Source organism: Talpa occidentalis, unplaced genomic scaffold (genome assembly GCF_014898055.3).
Source record: "Talpa occidentalis isolate TD23 unplaced genomic scaffold, MPIMG_talOcc4v2.1 talOcc4.6, whole genome shotgun sequence".
Classification (NCBI taxonomy): Eukaryota; Metazoa; Chordata; class Mammalia; order Eulipotyphla; family Talpidae; genus Talpa; species Talpa occidentalis.
In genome coordinates this window covers 53,499,988-53,520,396 of record NW_023604972.1, presented here as the reverse complement: position 1 = coordinate 53,520,396, position 20,409 = coordinate 53,499,988, and the positions used below count along the sequence as shown (strand labels likewise).

Here is a 20,409-nt window from a genome sequence, read left to right as displayed (position 1 = left end):
TTGGTTGGGATTATTAAAAGCAACAGGGCTTAAATGGCTGAATAATATGGATAGAAGGAAGCAGGTCTCTATGAATTTGCTTTCTTCTTCAGTAAAACTCCTTGGCCACCTGCTCCAAGCAATATAAAAGAAACAGTAGTAGTTCCTTTCATTTCTTCCTTGCATTCTTATATTCTGAGGAAACTGCTCATTTTTTCCTTTAATATATGAAGTTGCTCCTATTTGGTTTTCCTTTAATTTCTACCACTCCCTACAACCTTTTATTTACTTGTCAAAAACTGCACACCCAAAATTTAGGCTAAAATAGTGAGCAAAAAACACTATAACTGTTTTCACATATATCTTATGGAATATAAGTTTAAGGATAGGAACTAACGATTTCCTAAAAATCAGGTACAATGATACTACAATAATGTAATTAAAGTACTTGAGAAAAATGAGTATGTTTACAATTACAACTCTATACCATAGGTCCACAACCTTAAAAAAGGTGTCCTGCCCTACCTATTCTGCTAATGACAATAACATCAATTTAGGCTTTTCTGGTCACAAAATAGTTATTTTAGAGATCCATTATGAAAAGAAAAAGGTTTTCTTTTAACTTTCAAACCTTAGCAACTCTAAATTATTCAATCAGAAAATACTCCAATATTGACAACTTTTAGTTTTTCAAGTGTGAGTCAAAGGAAGTTTCAGATTTGTTAATCTGAATATTATAACAAACTTATTCACAAAATATTTGATTCTGGGGTTTGGGAGTGGGACACAGGCTTTCTGTCTAAGTCACAGGACTTAGGAATTTAGATATGCATACCAGTCTACTCAACACACAAATAAGAATTAACATCCTTATAGGGGCAATAAATGATATCCCAGCTCAATCAAGCTGCTTCTTGATCTATAGTTGCCCCATTTCTATGTCAATTAACCGATACTAAAAACGTCAATGATGACTTTAGATCCCTCCTTAATGCTTAATTTTTTTTCTCCAGCTTATAAAGTCACACATGTGGCATTTTATAGAAGATCCATGGCAAGCATGAAGGTGTCAGAACTATTTTATCCAAATTATAATTGTCATTTTTATTAGATAGGCAGAACGTCTATCAGAAATAACTTTAGAAGAGAGACATATAGTTCTCTATAAGGAGGAAGATGAATTAATGACACAAACTATGAATGTCACCTATAGTACATTTAGAAATAATCTGCCTAACCCATCTAATAAGATTATCTTTATTTGGCTTTTTCTATTTCATTCCCAAAGTAAAGTAAATCACAAATGAAATTCCTACTCATTTTTTCTTCTACAACACTTTCTAGAAATTCAACAAATATCTACATTGCATCTCCTCAAACTTTGGGAATGAGCACCTTTGATCCTCCCTAACTTATGTGATAGATGAATGTCATTAAGTACAAAACCAGTATTAGAAAAGATTCAGAGATTAACACCAATTTCCCCAAGGGGAGTCCAAATATTGAGCGCAATACTATTCCACACATGTTCTATGTTAGTCTACAGAAATTTAAAAAGCCAAATTTGCTCGAAAGGTAGATCTTTCCTAAAATATATCAATCATATACTGCTTGGTCATCTACTCAAGCAGTTGAAAAATGTTAATTTTGAATGGTAGTCAATTTAAACACTTGATTTCATTGTTAGCTCAATTTTGCCTAAGGAATTTTGGAACCAAGTGCTAAATATCTTAAAGCATTATTTCTACTGCCACCTGATACCTTCATGACAGCTTCTGTAGATGTCGCAACATTGTATTCTGGCAGACAAACTATATATATAACTGAGGTGATTAGGAAGATAAATAGATTTAATGGTGAAGACCCTTTATAAATCAGCAGGAATTTTTCTCTCCAAATGCAAAGTTTTACATTAAAGGAGATCTTCCTCCCTGCTATCTGCATAAAGCCAAGGGAAAAAATAATATAAAAGTTTTAGAGGGAACTTGGTGACTATGTTTAACTTTTAAGGGTCTACAATTCATACAAAAACTGAAAAAAATGAATAATATTCAAGAATGAGTAGCATTTATTTTTATCATTACAAAGCATTCTCTGCTACTCTTATATACACAACCCCCTTTACATTGTAAAGAACTTTTCCCTCCTAAAGGGACCTTTTCCCTCCAAAAGGGGAAGGAGGCTTACTTGAATGGTAAACTATTCCAATTTAAAAGAAAAAATTTAGCATACTATTTATAGTAAAAAAAAAAAAATCTTAACCGCAACATGACCCTACAAAAGTAAAAATTTCAACATGTTACTGAAAGATGCAAAGCATAAAGCCCCTTTTAAATTTCTATATTTGAGAAAAGAAATTGAGATTTTTGAAACATTTTCTTTAAAAAGCTTAGTTTTATGAGGTGGATAAACCTCAGAATTTCAAGTAAAAGTAGTGAGACACAAATAAGTTTACATTGTATGAGTCTATTCAAAGAAGATTAAAATCAGGCAAAAATGATCTCTGATAGAAGTTTACATTGTATGAGTCTATTCAAAAGATGTTTAAAATCAGGCAAAATTGATCTCTGTGATATGCCATAATAGCACTCTATTCTGGGTAACAGAGAAGTTACCAAAATAGAGATCAGGGAGTCTCCCTCAGAGCTAGAGATGACCCATGTTTTGATCTGGGTGGTAGTTTTGTGGTGTAAACATTCATAAAATTTATTAGGCTGCATAATTTAGATTGCTCCTTACTGTATATAGTGTACCCCAATATTTTTTTTTAAAAATTCCAGTAAGTATAAAAATCAAAACAATAAATATTAGTGAGCAAAACTCCATTAATCAGCACAGATAGGGTTAGAGAATACAACCTATAGCAACTTTCCTTTTTAAATATATTGGGAGTTGAGGCCTCCCTGGTGGCACAGGGGGTTAAGCACTGCACTATGAAGCAATCCACAGCCTCTGCAGCACGAGTTCGATTCCCAGCTGGCCAGGAAGCAACCCACATGGCACAGCAGACCTCTCCTGACTCACCCGCTGCTCCCCTCAGCAGTGTACTTCGGTCAGTCTGCCTGTTCTGTTCCCTACTCTATCTCTGGTGAATCCTCCCACCTCCCATATCTCTGGCCCATACCCCAGCTCTTGTATGCATAAATAAATAAATCTTTTTAAAAAATGAAGTAAATAGAAACATTATGAAACTAACCTTTGCTGAAAAATTTAAAAATAAATAAATATATTGGGGCACCTAGAGCCAAACTAATTGCATGAAAACACAGTGCACTCACAGTATTTTAAGGGAATGGGTGGTTACCACAAGTACTATATACACTTGCTAAACAACTAACATTCATTTTAAGAATGATAGATATTGAATTAATTTCATGTTTTATAGTTTGTTTCCAGGGAATAATGGGGTAATTTTATCTGGTTCAAACACACTTAACTTGAAGGACCTGTTGTTTCTGGCCTTATGAATGCAGTGCAAGATGTAGCATGTCAAAGATGGCTTGATACATCCTGTTAACCAACACAATTATGACTGTAGATAATTAGGAATGTAACATAAAAAGACTAGTTAGGATTGGTCTTTTAAAAGCTATATACGCCATACAAAGATTTACTCCAAAACTTTTAATCCATAAAAATTTTCTCTAATTTCCTATAAAGGATTTAAAAAAAAAAAAAAACCAAACAGGAAGTCAATTTCAAGTTCAATGCTTTCTCTCCCTTTTCTGTCTTCTCTTACTTAATCTTACCAGATTCAAACAAAGTTTTATGTTTTCTCTGCTTTGGACTGTGCAAACTCTAAACTCAGTATCCTTACCATTCTCATGCACAGCATAAAATTCTCAAACTGTTTTAATTCTTATCCTCTATACCTCTCTAAATGATAACATTTTATGATTTCAAATTTGACATCATTATTATTGATGTTTTATATAGTCAGTGATTGTTTAGATTTACCATCAAGTTGACTTATTGTTTTGTTCATCATTTCTCCTTGTGAAATAAAAATTTCTAACTTTTTCATTCTGGGTTAAATTTCCTTCTTCCTGAAATACATCTTTTTATAGTTTTTTCCATGAAAGTTTGGGTGGCAAAGATTCTTCACTTTTCACATAAAGATGTCCTAGCTTTGGTCTTTTTCTTGTACCATAGTTTAGCAAGATATCAATTCTATCGGTATATTCCAATACAGTAGATATTAGGCAAATATGAATTTTAAGAACTTGAAAGGTGGCTGTGACAACTGAGGAACTTAGTATTAAATTTATTTTAATTGTTTACTCAGTTTTTGGAAAACATTAAGTATGTTTGGAACAACTTAAGTTTGTAAATCTACTTTTGCATCAGCAGGTTGTATGAAATCCAATTATCTGTGATATTTTTAAATACAAATTAAGATATAGTATAAATGTAAAGAAGATTTTGACAGTACAAAAGGGGCACATTTTGTTAATATTATTTCATATTAATTATATATGGAATGACATTTTTGATACAGTAGATGAAATAAAAATGCTAAAATTAATTTTATCTCCTAAATCTTTTAAAATATGGAATATAGATTACTTTATATTACATGTATGATGTATATTATATTTCTTCAGATAGTGTTGTTCTAGATTATCATGGTAGTTTTAGGATGATTTTTCTATCAAATTCTAATTTTGTTGTTGCTATTAAAAAGTCTGCTATTAAGCAGAGATGTCACAACTCACAAGGCTGCAGACCAATATCCCTGATGAACACAAATACAAAACCCTCAATAAAATATTAGCAAACTAAATTTATAATACATTAAAAGGATGATAAATCACAACCAAGTAGGATTTGTTCTAGGGATGCAAGGATGATTCACCACCTGCAAACCAATGAAATTCACCACATGAATAAAAGAAAAAGTAAAAATCATATGATCATATTAATGGTGAGGCACAAAAGCATTTGACAAAATTAAACATCCATTTATGATACAAACTCGAAAAATGGGGGTAGAAGAAACATATCTCATCACAATAATGGCAACATGACAAACTAAAAGCTAGTATCATACTCATAGTGAGAAACAGTTTTTTCTCTATGATCAGTAAAAGACACTTTTGCCACCACTATTCAACACAGTATTGAAAGTCCTCGATAAAGTAATTAGCACAAAAAGGTTTTAAAAGGAGTCCAAATTGGGAAAGAAGAAATAAAACTACCACTATTTGCAGGCAACATGTTAATATACATAGAAAACCCTAAATACTCAATGAAAAAACTAATCGAAACAAAAAATCAGTCAAGTGGCAGGCTACAAAATCAATATACAGAAATTGGCTGCTTTCTTATGAATAGACAACAAAGTAGAGGAGAAAGAAACCAAAAAACAGCCCCATTTACAAATGCGTCAAAAAGTACTAAATCCTAGGAATAAACCTAACAAAGGAGGTGAAAGACCTGCATAATGAAAGCTATTAAGACACAGTTAAAAGAAATAGAGGATGACAAAAAAAAATGGAAAGATATCTATATTCATGACTTGGAAGAACAAACTATTAAAATGGTCATCTTACGCAAAGCAACATACATATTAAATGTAACTCCTTTCATGACAATTTTCAAAAAAATTGAGCAAACATTGAAATTTATATGGAATCATAAAAGACTCAGAAAAGTCAAATCAATTCTGACAAAAGAACAGAGTATCACACTCCCAGACTTCCAATGATACTACAAAGCTACTATAATCAAAATAGTGTGATGCTGGACCAAATATAGACACACAGATCAATGGAACAGACTTGAGAGACTAGAAATTAACCCACACTCCTATGTACAATTATTTTACGACAAAGAAACAAAGAATATACATTGGAGGAAATAAGTATCTTCGACAAATGGTGTTAGGACAACTGGACTGCCACATGCAGAAAAAAAAAAAACAGACCCTATTTCAGACCATACACAAAAATTAACTCAAAATGGATTAAAGGTCTGGATGTAAGACCTTTAATAACACATGGATTAAAGGTCTGGATGTAAGACCTTTAATAACACATGGATTAAAGGTCTGGATGTAAGACCTTCTGTAACACACAGAAGAAGATAGGCGAAATATTCCAAGATATTGGCTTCAGAGATGACTGGTAAATTGACTCCATTGGCAAGGGAAACAAAAGAAAATATAAACAATTGGGATTACAGTAAAATACTGCACACAGCAAAAGTACCTATAATTAAAATAAAAAGACACCCCACCAATTGTGGGGAAATATTTGCACATCATACAACCAACAATGGATTAATTTCCAAAATCTACAATGAACTAATGGAACGCAACAAGAAAATAACCCAATTAAAAAATGGGCAGAGTTAATAGACACTTGTCCAAAGATATACAGATGGTCAACAGACATATGAAAAATGTTCATTACTTATCAAGGAAATTGCAAATCAAAACCACAGTAAGATACCACCTCACCTGTGACAATGGCCCATATCAACAGGACCAGAAATAACCAGGCAAGGTTGTAGGAAAAGGGGGAACTTCATGCACTGTTGGTGGGAATGTAGACTCACCCAATATCTGGACTTTTCTCAAAAATTAAAATCAGATGTACTACTACCTGACCCAGAATCCCACACCTAGTTATTGACCCAAAGAATGTAAAAATACTAATTCAAAGGGATATATGCAGTTCATTGCAGCACTATTTACCATAGTCAAGTTATGGAAACAATCTAAGAGCCCAAGAAAAGATGAGTGGATTAAGAGTACATGGCAGATACACAGGAGAATAATATTAAAGTATTAAAAAAAAATGCCATTTGCAATGAAATTGGAGGGGATTATATTAAGTGAAATAAGTCAGAAGAAGAAAGACAAATATTGGGTCCCTTTACTCATATGTGGGATATAAAGAAACAAAACAAAGGAATTGTTGATAGAAATCTGACAGTAGAATTGAGGCTACCTGATCTGAAGAGTTGTGCCCTTATCTATAAATCATATATAATTTTGTAAATCAGTTACCTCAAATAAAAACTAATACATTAAAAAATTTCTACCATTAGTCAAAATTATTTTTTCTTTGTAAGTAATCTACTTTTCTTTTTCTGATTGTTTGAAAATCTTCACTTTACATATATTCTGTATTTGCAATCCCTCATGTCTTAATATGGATATATAGTGATTGTGACTTAAACTTCTGGAATCTGCAAAATCTCTGCATTCCCTCAATTCTCAAAAATTCTCTACCATTGTATATTCACTTATTCTGTTTTCTATTCTCTTTTACTTTCCTTCTAGAAAACTATTAGAAATATATTGTACATGTCATTCAACCCCTTATGATCTGAATTCCATTACATTTTTAATATCCAGGTGATCTCAGTGCTATTGTCCAGCTTATTTTCTCTTTAAAAATCAGAAATCTGTTATAAAAAATCTCCATTAACTGGATATTTGAACAGACAGTGGTATTATAAAACCTACAAATCAATGTAGAAACTAATGATAATCTTCTAATCTAGGAACACAGCATAGCTTTTATCTATTTAGAGCTTTTTTAATTTCAGCATTATTTTTTTTAGTTTTCATCATGTAGGTCTTCACATCTTTTCTAAGAACTATTCCTAATTATTTTAGTTTTTAATTATACTATTTACATTTTTCAGTATTTTAAAATTTCAGTTTCTGACTGTTCACTGTATGGTGATCTTATATATGGCAATCTGATAAACTCACTTTTTAGTTCTACTGGCTTTTTTGTACATTTTATCAAAATTTCTATGTAGAAAATCATGGAATCTTCAAGTAAATACAGTTTTACTTCTTTATAATTTGGATGCCTTTAATTTCTTTTTTCTTGCCTTACTGCTCCAGTTTGAACTTCAGTAGATGAAAGCAGTCTAGTCCTGAACTTAGAAGGGGAGATTTAATGTTTCACTGTTAAGAATGGTATTTGTAAGTACCTTTCATCATGATGAGGTAGTTCCTTTATATTTATAGTTGGCAGTTTCTCTCTCAGGAATGGATACTGGATTTTATTAAATGTTTTTTCTACATCTGCTGAGATGATCATATGGTTTTGCTCTTTAGTTTGTAAATGTGCTATATCTATAACGTATATTGGTTTAAAGTTTTATTTTCTCTAATGTCTTCATCTGAATTTATATTATAATAGTTTTGGCCTCAGAAATAAACTGGAAAGTATTTCTTCCTTCAATTTTCTTCATATATATATATTCTTTCTTTATATAGAGTTGCTATTATTTCTTGCTTAAAGTTTTAAAATTCCCCAATGATGCAATGTGGAGCTTCTTTGTAGGGTATTTTTAATTATACACTCAACCATTCTATAAATTATAGGGTAATTCAGGTTGCCCATTTTTTCTTAAATGAATATTGGTAGTTTGTGTCTTTTAAGGTGTCCATTTACTTTATTTTATTTTTTAAGATTTATTTATGCATATAAGAACTGGGTGTAAGCCAGAGGTGCGAGGGTGAGAGGATTCACCAGAGAGAGTGGGGAGCAGAAGAGGCAGATCTACTGAAATACACTGCTAAGGGGAGCAGTGGGTGAGCGAGGAGAGGTCTGCTGCGCCATGTGGGTTGCCTCCTGGCAGGCCGGGGATGGAACTTGTGCTGCAGTGGCTTGATAGTGCTGTCTTTAACCCCTGCGCCACCAGGGAGACCCAAGGTGTCCATTTAATTTTTCAACAACTTTGTTCATAATTTTCCCTTATTACTCTTTCAGTGTACGCAGAATCTGAAGTAACCCATTTGTGTGGCCTGATACTGCTTTTCTAAATATTTTGTTACTATGCTCAGAGGATACCTACCTATTTTAAAAATTAATTGTATCCATGAATTACTTTACAGTTCTCAGCAGATATTGGTTATAACAATTTATTTAAAAATAGTTTTGTTTTGTTTTTTTTCTGCTTTCAATAGTAATTCTCAAGTCATTTAAGCTGGGCCTTATTTCCTTACCTCTACAAATGATAGGTAGAATAAATGGATTACGACCTACCCAGCATAAAAATATGAGTGGTCATGTGTTTTTTATTTCTTACATGTTTTTATTCCTTTCAGTAGCAAGGGAATTTCCCTGAAAATATTCAAAGAAAGCAAATCTACAAAAAACAAGATGTGCTTATTATGTCATTTAATTTTGCTGATAACAGATCATTCATTCTCTAGTAAGACTGTTTTATGAGCAGGTATAAATGAAAAACTAATTTTTTAAAGATTTATTTTTTTTATTTATGCATACAAGAGCTGGGGTATAGGCTGGAGTTGCAGGGGGTGAGAGGATTCACCAGAAATAGAGTGGGGAGCAGAACAGGCAGATCTACTGAAATACATTGCTGATGGGAGCAGTGGGCGAGACAAGAGAGGGCTGCTGTGCCATGTGTGTTAGCTCCCTGACCAGGCATCAAACTCATGCCACAGTGGCTGGTGACAGCTTAATAGCATTGACTTAACCCCAGCGCCACAAGGGAGGCCCCTAAAAATTCTAATTTTTAAACACCTTTTTACAGAGTGAAGAGTTTATATTGTCCCAGCTATCTATAGTAACTTCCTATTGTCACTCATGCAAAAATTTCTAATGGATTTTATAATGAAATATAGATAAAGGGTTCTATATGCTCTGCTCCTTGCAACCTTATCTATAAACAGTAAGAAATGCACAAGGTCCTCTCAATTTTCCAGAAACATTGGCTGATAAAGTCTCTGAATTTATTTAGACAATGAGCTTTGTTGGTTTTTTTAGTACTTCTTTATCAAAATGTTACTCTATAATTTAATTTCATTAATTATTATTTTAATTACAAAACAGAAAGCCAAAAATTATTACATAAAATAATTTATAAGGGATTCATAGCCTTGTCTATGTCAGATTGGGTCTTTTTCTCTGATTAGTCATGAGGAGGCAATTTTAAAAACTAATCAACCACTCTTAATACTTTAAATCCCAGAGGTTCAACAGATATGTTTTCTGCAGAAAGCAGAAAGAGAGCAGTTTCATCACTAAAATAAACAACTCTTTAGAGCAACTAACATACCCTCAAATCCTCACCTAGTTCTGTCACGTTTATTATACCTAATTAAAAAAACAAATTTTAAGGATTATGATTTACTGTACTTTTTAGAGAAGCTTGGTTTCTTCACTTACTATTCTAAATAAGAGTCAGCCATGTAGTGTGAGTGGCAAAATACCATTTTCATGGTTTTGGACAATAAAAGGTTGACTTCCTAACTTTTTTGGTTCAAAATGCCACACAACAATCTGGACCAGAAGACCATCTCTATAGGGAGAGATGGTCTCCCTGCAGACCACCAAAATAGAGTCTGTGTTATTCCAAATTAAAGTTACAGGGATGTACACACAATTTTCTGTCTAGAATGTTTCCCTTCCCTCTCACTTGATTGACTTCTGACTTATCAGTTTTTAGCTCATGGGTGACTTTTGCAAGGAAACCTTTCTTTTCTTCCCCATGACTAGGTCAAATTCTAATATGAGTTATCAGAGTTCCTGCACTCTCCCCTGGTAAACCTTATCACAATTGCATTATTTATATTTGTTTGCATAAACACTTTATTATTAGCTATTTTCCACAATGTACTGTAAGTTCCAAACAGGCAGAGAATGTTTTTGGTTTTGGTTACTATGTATGTTCAGTGCCTGGCACACTATCAGGCATATAAAATGCTCAAATGAAGGAAAAAATATCTGAGCTTTACTAAGAGAGATAACAGAAAGTGTTCCTTTCTGTACTCTGCCTCTTGATCTGTTTTCCAGTGACCCAATATTCAAAAAAGACTTACCTTTTCTAAATAGTTCTTGGAGACTTTCAGCACTTTGATTTAATACAGCCCATATTTCTTCCTCCTGCAGTGGTCCACCCCGAACCTCCAGGGCCTCAGCTAGTGACACGTGCATATTACCTAAGAAACAAAGGGAACAGATGACAGATGGTCTATCCATCAGCAACTTTAGTGCACTTGTAGTAGCAGTTCTTTATCACTGATGTCTCAATATAGTTTCAACCTAAAAATAAGCCTATAGCTTTAAACTTACAGAGAATAAAGGAATTATAGTGGGGGGTGGGGTGAAGAGGGGGACAAACATCCCAAACTACCACTTAGTCTAGGCCAACAGAGTCAATCTTAGAAACGGATTCAGAGAATAATGGTGATGACTATTTCATGGGAGAAAACAATGACCTCAGGATACCATAGGCAGTAATGATTAAAGTGCAGATGATTAAACTGAAGGAATCAGAATGAGCTGAAGGCATTTGCCTACCATCTCCACCATCATCCTCAGTTATCACACCATAATGATCCTCTCTCTGTTCTCTTTATTTTCCTGTATTATAGCTCTTCACATCATTAGCTTGAAGGGAAAAGAAGAAAATGAAAGAAATATAAAATGGAAAAAGAATGTAAAGGGGGAGAGGGCATTAGAGGGGGAAAAGCTTCAAGTCAACCAATAGATGAGGGAAATAATTTGGGGTACAGATATGACTAGCTCTATTTTACTATCAAAAAAGCCCTGCTTTACAATAAACATAACCATATTATTCATTTTTATTACTTTGAAAGCTATGTGCTACATGGTAAGTAGAGTGTTTTAGGAAAGACTGTGAAAAATAATCATACTATATAAACAGAATAATTATCATGTTTTTGGTTAACATGGGTATTATTGTCATGACCTTAAAACTGTGACCACAGAGTCAGACAAAATCACAAAAGGATTCTAACAGATGTCATTTTAATCCTGAAGAATCTAAGGGACTCACAGATAGGAAACACAAAAAAATTATTCTGAACAGAATAAAATAACAAATAGACTAAATGAACCCAATCAAGTCATATAATACCTACCTGGGAATAGATTAATGAATTAGGAATGTTTACCTTGATTCTAAGGAAATTAGTCTCTGTGAATACTTGAATCAAGAACAGAACAACTATAAAATAGAGTTCCTTATGTGCTACTACTTTTGAGCAAAGATAGACTCACCATTCAGGTAAAGGATTTCTTTGGTCATTAGGCTACCAGAAGAAGAGATAAGAAGGAAGGAGCCAGGGTGTAGGACTATGGGTGCTTAGAGCAGGGGTGTGTGTGTGTGTGTGTGTGTGTGTGTGTGTGTGTGTGTGTGTACTGTGTTAACATAAATCTGAAGAGGTGTGAATGTATACTTCTAACTAAATCATATCCAGTTTTGTAAACCATTGCTACCTCAATAAAAAAAATAATTAAAAAAAATCATACATCAGTACATTTAGTATTCTAGATGTTTATGTTTATGAGAAATAAGTCAATTAGAACAGATCAACCTAATGATTGTTTAAATAATATTGAGAAAATGGGTTGAGATATTTAAAAATGTATAAAGTGTCACTGGAGCATATGAGAGAAACAGAGATTGCAAACTTGTAAGTTTTCATTCATTAGAAGATTTATTTAAGAGCCTCCCAGGTGGCACAGAGGGTTGAGCATAGCGCTGTGAAGCTGTCCGCAGACTCTGCAGCGTGGGTTCGATTCCTGGCAGGCCAGGGAGATTCCCACATGGTGGGGCAGACCTCTCCTGCCATCCGCTGCTCCCCTCAGCAGTGTACTTCCGTTCTCTCACCCTCCCTCGCTTCTGACTATACCCAGTGCTTGTATAAATAAATAAATAAATCTAAAAAAATTAAAAAAATTTAAAAAAAGAATGTTTAACAATGAAGATGGAATTAACTTGCAAAGGGCCCATTAGTAGAGAACTTTCTATATTTACAAATGGAATGAAATAAGAAATTGACCATAAAAGCTTAAGATTTAGGTTGAGATTTTTTTAATTAAATAAGAATATTTATTCAAAAATCATTTACAGTAAGTTTTTCTGTATACATTAGAGGCCGCTTTTTTTAATGTTAAGGAAAAACCATTGTGATCCCAGATTATACAAAGTTTTCTTAGCTATTAAACCAAATGTGTTATTCACTAAAGAAAAAAAAGATACATTGTACATTTTCAAAATTAAAACCTCTGCTCATTGAAAAGAGCTGTTAAAAGAATGAAAAGCCACAAATTAAATAAAAATATTTGTGGGTTATATAACTGATAAGGAACTTGTATAAAGAATATATAAAGAACTCCCAAAACTCTATAATAGGAAAAAAAACATTAAAAAATTGGGGAAAGATTTGAATAGATACTTCATCAAAGGAGACATATGGATTTAAAAAAAGCACATGAAAATATGCTCAACATCATTAGTCATTAAAGAAGTGAAGATTACAACAAATCAGAATGACTGAAATGAAAGTCAGACCATATAAAGTATTGACAAGGCTGTGAAGAAAATAGAACTCACATATATTGTTAGTGGAAAGTAAAATGGTACTCTTTGTCAAACTGTCAAAGGAGTTTCTTAAAAAGTTAAATATAGGGGCCTCCCTGGTGGCGCAAGGGGTTAAGTCCCAGTGCTATCAAGCTATTGCCAGCCACTGAAGCATGAGTTTGATCCAGCAGGTATCTTTTATCTCACCCGCTGCTCCCCTCAGCAGTGTATTTCTCTGTATTCAAATGTTGTGCACCCCACTCTGTCTCTGGTGGGTCCTCTCAACCCCCACACCTCTGGCCTGTACCCCAGTTCTTGTATGCATAAATAAATAAAAATAAATCTTTGAAAAAAATATAATCTATCCATTCCACTTCAAGATATTTATCCAACAAAAAAGTAAAGCATATATCCATAAAAGGTTTATATACCAATGTTCATAGCAGCTTTATTTCTAACAGGCAAAAACTAGAAACAAACGAATATCTATCAACAGGTGAATGAATAATCAAATTTGAATATATTTGAATTATTAATCACCAATAGAATGAAATGAACTATTATTGATACATGCAAAATTATGCATCTCAAAAAAATTATCCTGAGTGCAGGAAGCTAGATAGAAGTATATGATTTATGATTACACTGGCATAAAATCACAGGAAATGCAAAATAAAGTTATAGAAAGCAGATCAGTTGCTTGAGGAAAGCCCTACCTAGGAAGAGAAGAGGCATGTGGGAATAATTAATTACAAAGGGATATGAGAAAATGTTTAGGAATAATTGAAATATTCATTGTCGTGATTTTGATGTTTCCACAGGTACAAATAACTCAAAACTTATCAAATTGTACATTTAAAAAATATGGTAAATTATATATCAATCATACCTCAATTAGACTGTTTAAATGAGAAACAAAAAACTAAATAAATCTAAATCTGACCAAAGCAGGGTTAGCATTCCTTTTGTCTAATAAGCTTTTTTTTTTTTTGGTCAGAAAAAAATAAGCTCAACTTCAGGTAACACATGCCTTAAAAAAAAGATTTATTTCTCAAAGTTAACTTCTCCTATTTAAAAAAAAATCTATGAAAGTGAAGAAACCAAAATCTATGGTTAAGGTCTAAGATCTTCCCTCCACAAACAGCCAAAGTATCTCTAAGATATTGCATAACATATTGAAGTTAAGATTTGTAGATTGATAACATAATTTTAAAAATCATTATTCAAGATGCCAATCTCTTGTTTTTCTCTCAACTTCTAATTTCTTAGAACATTCACAGCTGAAGTAACTATAATAATTACAGGATACTTCAAATAATATGAAATCACTTCCACCTTTTAACTACTGAACCAGAATGATCAACAACCAAGCCAAAGGTATACAAAGAAGCTATTAGGATTCTAGGAGACAAAAAGTTAATCTCCTCAATGGAGTAAATACATTAATATTTATTTCCATTAGTAGGAGGTTTAGATCAGGTAATAGAGAAAACATTGCTTGATACTGTTAGGAAAGAGTACGAAAAAAACTGAGATTCAAAGGAGAAAAAAAACAACTCAATGATGTTTCAAGTGGCTATTGCTTGCAGGTAGAAAAAAGCACGTCTCAACATTTTTATTGTATCGAAAGTGGAGTAACACTTAACATTTGTCAATTTTTCCATTATATTTTCCCATAAAAGAGAACTCCAACAAAAACATTTAAATTGCCTTTCTGGACCTCCTGTTCTTGCCACCTACTTTTTAAAATAGAAATTATATATATGTGCATTCCTTGCTTTCAAAGGATAGCTTCAAAAATACAGCAACAAAATTCTGGAGTTCTTCAATCCTTCTTTGTATCACTTACTCTTAGGTGAAAAGTAAAATAGAGGTAAAACCCCCTAACTTTACACTGGTTGCATTTCTCCTCATCAGTTGGGAAGTAGCAACAGAAAACTGTGTAATTTTGTTTTTACGTATTGTCTTTCTACATGACCCCTCCTTTCTATCCACTGACTTAAGATCATTGCATTAGAACATCGCTGGTCTTCCTTAAGAAATGTAAGCTTAAAATGTTTAAGTGGGCTCTAGTCACTAAACAAAGCAAACATGTATAAAGAACAAAAGACCAAGTAAATCATTCATTTATCCTTTATTTTGTCATAAATTAATGTGATAGGCAAAAATCTGGGATAGCATCACAATTCCTTTCATGTAGTGGATTACCTATGTAGGGGAGGCATGTGGCAAAGATCAGAAGGTGGCATCTAGGAACTCACAGTGTATCCCAGCCAACAACAATAAAAAAAAGGGTCTTAGAACCAAACGAACCTGAATTCTACCAGCAACCAGTAAATCTGACATAGGACTCTGAAACCTCAGATAATATCAGAGTTCCAACTGAACTCTCCATTGTGAGATTCTGAAAGGTGAATCAGTTAATTTGTACATACTTCTAAGCAAAAAGAAGTATGAGATAATCAGTTGGTGCTGCTTTAAGTCACTGAATGGTAATTTTTAATACAACAATAGAAAACTAATGTAAATGTTGGTGTCTTAAAGTGGGATGTTTCTGTAACTGAAAATTCGGGGGTGGTTTTAGGACTGGATAATGAGCAGAATCTAGAAAACCTGAGAAGATGAGGTCCAACTTGTCTGAACAGATTAATAGACCTCTGGATATTAATCTGGACACTGCTGGTAAGGGCTCAGGAAATGAGGACATGATATTGAAAACTGGGGGAAGGGGGATCCTTGTTAAGTAGTGGCAGAAAGTTTAGTAACATTGTGTCCGGTGGTTATACAGAAAGCAGAACTTTCAGCAGAAGTGACAAAACTGGATATTTACAGCTAAGGAGATTTCCAAGTGAAATGTTAAAGGTGGCTCTCTGGTTTCTTCTTGCTCCCTACAGTAAAATGCAACAGAAAAAGAGCTATTAAAAAGAGAGGAAGGGGCCTCCCTGGTGGTTCAAAGGTTAAGATGTTAAGGTTATGAAGTTATCTGCAGCCGAAGCAGCACCAAGTTCAATCCCCGGCCAAGGAGCTACCCACATGGTGCAGCAGACCTCTCCTGTCTTACCCGCTGCTCCCCTCAGCAGTGTCTGGTGAATCCTGTCTCTGGTAAATCCTCTTTACACCCCACACCTCTGGCCTGTATCCCAATTCTTGTATGCACAAATAAATAAATCTTTTAAAATAAATAAATCATTTAAAATAAATCTTAAAAAAAAAAAAAGGAAGAAAAAAAGTAAGCCAGAGTAGATGACTTTGAAAATGCCCAGCCTCTTCAGAGGTCCAGATAGCAAACAATGCTAAAATTGGAAATGGCCGCCAAAAGCAGAATAGAGAAAAAGGATGACCTTTTGCCAAATTTCAAAAAGATCAAAAGGTCAGATGATTCAGTCATACAAAAGGGTCTTTCAAAATGGTAAGGCCTTTTGGTAAGTTTCAGAGTAGTCCCTTAGTAATCTCAGCAGAAGAAAACACTGATAGGGCTATTTAAAAAAAAAAAAAAACTGTTAAAACTGTTAAGAGCAGATTTTGTCTAATGCACTGAATCCCTATGAAATCTACAAACCCAGAGTTTTTGAGAAAATTGTTTAAACATGGTCAAGTTGGACTAAAGTGGACAGAAAGAATTTAAAATGGAAAGAGGTTCTGGACTACTCCCAAATTCTACTGAAAGGAAAACGGCTGATAAAATTACATAGCTTGAAAAGGAAAGAATGATTCAGAAGCAGAACCAAAACTCACAGGGAAGAGTTGAGAGTCATGAAGGATTATCCCAAGGTATTGAAAAGTAATCAAAAAACTCCAGCCAGTGTTGGCCAATCTGGATTTCAGAACTGTTATGGACCAGTTGCCTTCCCACTTTTGAACCAGAATGTCTTTAATAGCAACCCCCTACTTGACCAATTGTTTAATGTTGTGAACACTGGACAGTCTCTAAATTTTTTCAGGTTCATAGAACACATAGGTGCATCATCTACACCTAATTTATATGATTTAGATGAAGTTTTTGATTTGAGTTGATGCTTTAATGGGATGAGATCCATATGGGGGGGGGGCTGTATTTTTGCTGATGTGTATATATAGGGACATGAATAATTGGGAGGCAGACTGTGGTAGGCAAGATTCTGAGGTGGCACCCAGGATTCTTGCTCCCAGTATAGCAATCCTGTATAATCTCCTCCCTTTAAGGATAGATGGGATCTGTAAATATCAAGGTATAATTCACTAGGTTATGTTACATTATAGAAGACTGTTGGAACAGAGTGGAAAGATATTCAAAAACAGGAATGCCTTAGATGAAGCAAATGGCTTCCTGCTGGTTTAGATGAAGCAAATGCCCATGCTGTGATCTGCCTATGGAGGGTGTCATATGGCAAAAAGACTTGATAGTAGCATTGGTGAGGTAATAGAAGACTCCGGGTGGTAAATTTGGGCCTATAGCTGCAAGGAACTGAATCCTGCCAACACCAATGAGTTTAGAAGAAGATCCCAACTTCAGATGACAATTCAGTCCTGAAAAACAGCCTGCTATATCTCTGAGTAGAGGGTCAATTAACCTGTATCTGGATTCCTGACCCATATGAGCTGTAAGATAATAAATTTGCTGTTTAAAGCTATTAAATTTGTGGTAACTTGTTATACAGCAACAGAAAACCAACACAACTGGTATACATTTTGAAGAAAATATTTTGCAAAGGCCGTTTATTATGCTTCTACTCTTAGATTTGCTGGATAATGCTTATAGGCCATTAAAAAGGTCTCATTCATAAAAGACAGGCATACATTCTGGATAAATGATTCACTGTTTTTCTCAACCTGAAGTTTCTTGCAAATCTATAGTTTCGTGTTTTAACTGATTAGCCACTTGTACTTTTGTCATACTCTACTTGAAATGTAATGTTAGATAGTTCAAAAAGGTTGACTAAAGTTCATTCCACCCCAAAATGAAGAATTAACCTATGACAAACAAAGACAGCCTATTAAAGAGGTTTTTGGCTACTTTTCTGATTTTTCACCATTTACCTTTATCAAGATCAGGTTGTATTTCTGCGGTTATGATCTAACTAATAAGCAAGAAGCTAGCTATTAGAGGTTTTAGGAGGCAACTATCCATTCAGCAAATACTAGAAGATGAATATTGAAGGTAAAAGTGATGTCTGTCTTCTCTTGATACTTCTTACAAAGCTATGTGATCCAAAAATTAGGGGATATATTTATATTGTGGTAAAATAAAGCAGCAAGTGTCATTCTGAATTAATGTGGAGCAAAATCAAGTTTGATCCTAGAGAAAATAAAAGGTAAGAGGACGACCAAACAACTCCATAGAGGAAGTGTAATAAATCTAGGACTATTCCAGCAATTCAACAATAATTTCAACTTAGTTTCTGGAGACAGTCAAAATTTTACTTAAATTACTCCATTAAAGATTTTTTTCAGGGCCTCTCCAGTGGCGCAGCGGTTGAGCACCGGGTTGCGAAGCTGCCCACAGCCTCTGCAGCACCGGTTCGATCCCCGGCTGCTCCCCGGCCACCGGGGGAGGGTCCCACATGGCTCGCAGACCTCTCCTGCTGCCCACTGCTCCTCTCAGCAGTGTATTTCGGTCCTTCTGCCTGCTCTGCTCCCCGCTTCTCTCACCCACCCGCGCTTCTGACTGTACCCAGTGCTTGTATAAATAAATAAATCTTTAAAAAAAATTTTTTTTAATTGAGGTAACATTAGTTTATAATATGTATATAATTTAAAGGTACAGGATCACAATCTTCAGGTATATGTTACCAGACCAAACCCCCCACAAAGGCAGCTACAGTCCAACAATATAGAACACCCTCCCTTCCCACTTTGCTCTCTAGCTCTAGTAGTCAATTCTTCTATAGTCAAATCTCTAGGGATTTTTATTGTGTTGTTTTTATCTGACCCCGAATTTTGGTTCTTTATGTCCCACATATAAGTGATACCCAGTATTTGTCTTTTTCCTTCTGACTAACTTCACTTAAAATCGCTCCATTTTGAAAACGAGTGTGCTATTATCAATTTCCATTTTGAAAGGTTTATATTATTTTTATTTTTTAAATAACTACTAAATCTAAGCAATAAATTCAATAAATTTAAAGCCTAAATCCAAAACACTAAGCAGTGAGACAAGAGGTAGTCACACTGAATATTATTGTTCATTATGCATTTTCATGTCACAGAATATAACTAATAATTAAATTATTTCTGATTTAAATAATGGCATTATCTTGCAAGTGTTTGTGAATTTAATCTCAAGCCATGTGGCTTGGGCTACTTCCTTATTTTGTAGTTATCCAACTAACTATAAAGATACTAATCTCAAGATTTAGCTTTTACATCTACAACTTTTTTTTATGAATTTTTATTTTTTTTTTATTTATACAATAGCTGGGGTACAGGCCAGAGGTGCAGGAGGGTGAGAGGATTCACCAGAGACAGAGTGGGAAGCAGAACAGGCAGACAGACCGAAAGCACTGCGAGGGGAGCGGTGGGCGCAACAAGAGAGACCTGCCGCACCATGTGGGAATCCCCCTGGTTGGCCAGGAATCGAACCCGCACTGCAGAGGCTGCAGACAGCTTCACAGTGCTGCGCTCAACCTGCTGCGCCACTGGGAAGGCCCCTACAACTTTCATTTTAATGAACTACATGGTACTTACACAAATGTCATAAAGAATGACTGGTATGTAAAAGTAACATGACCTTTTTACATGGGAATATAAAGAAATTCTGGCTTATTGACAAATAATGGCAAAATCATTTTGGATAAGTTACTTAATGTTACTACCATTGAAATAACTAGAATTTATTCCTTTGCAATTCATATGTTAAACTTATAACTTTATGATTACAGTACATCATCTCCTTTAATACCATTCAATGTCAAAATTCATTTTTATTCAAATAACCATCTATTTTCATAAAGCTAGTATTTTCTATATGTAGTTTCTAAAGGAGAAACATCTGCTGCCAAAACTTTACCTCGTCACCTCAGGATAGATTATTCCTAAATCCACTTCCAGCTTTGAGATAGTCTTGCTCCACATTCCAGATTTTCAGTTTAACTATGCATTATACATTTTGTCTGGATACTGTCCTTACGT

The 20,409-nt window shown here is 34.1% G+C and overlaps 1 protein-coding gene across 1 annotated transcript in view; it reads right to left on the bottom strand.

The window, feature by feature from the left end:
• Positions 1-20,409, bottom strand: part of PTPN13 (protein tyrosine phosphatase non-receptor type 13) — a 196,755-nt gene that overhangs the window by 143,266 nt on the left and 33,080 nt on the right. Inside the window, 1 exon segment of the mRNA XM_037529548.2 lies at positions 10,793-10,912. Within this exon segment, the coding sequence (XP_037385445.2) occupies positions 10,793-10,912 (120 nt within the window).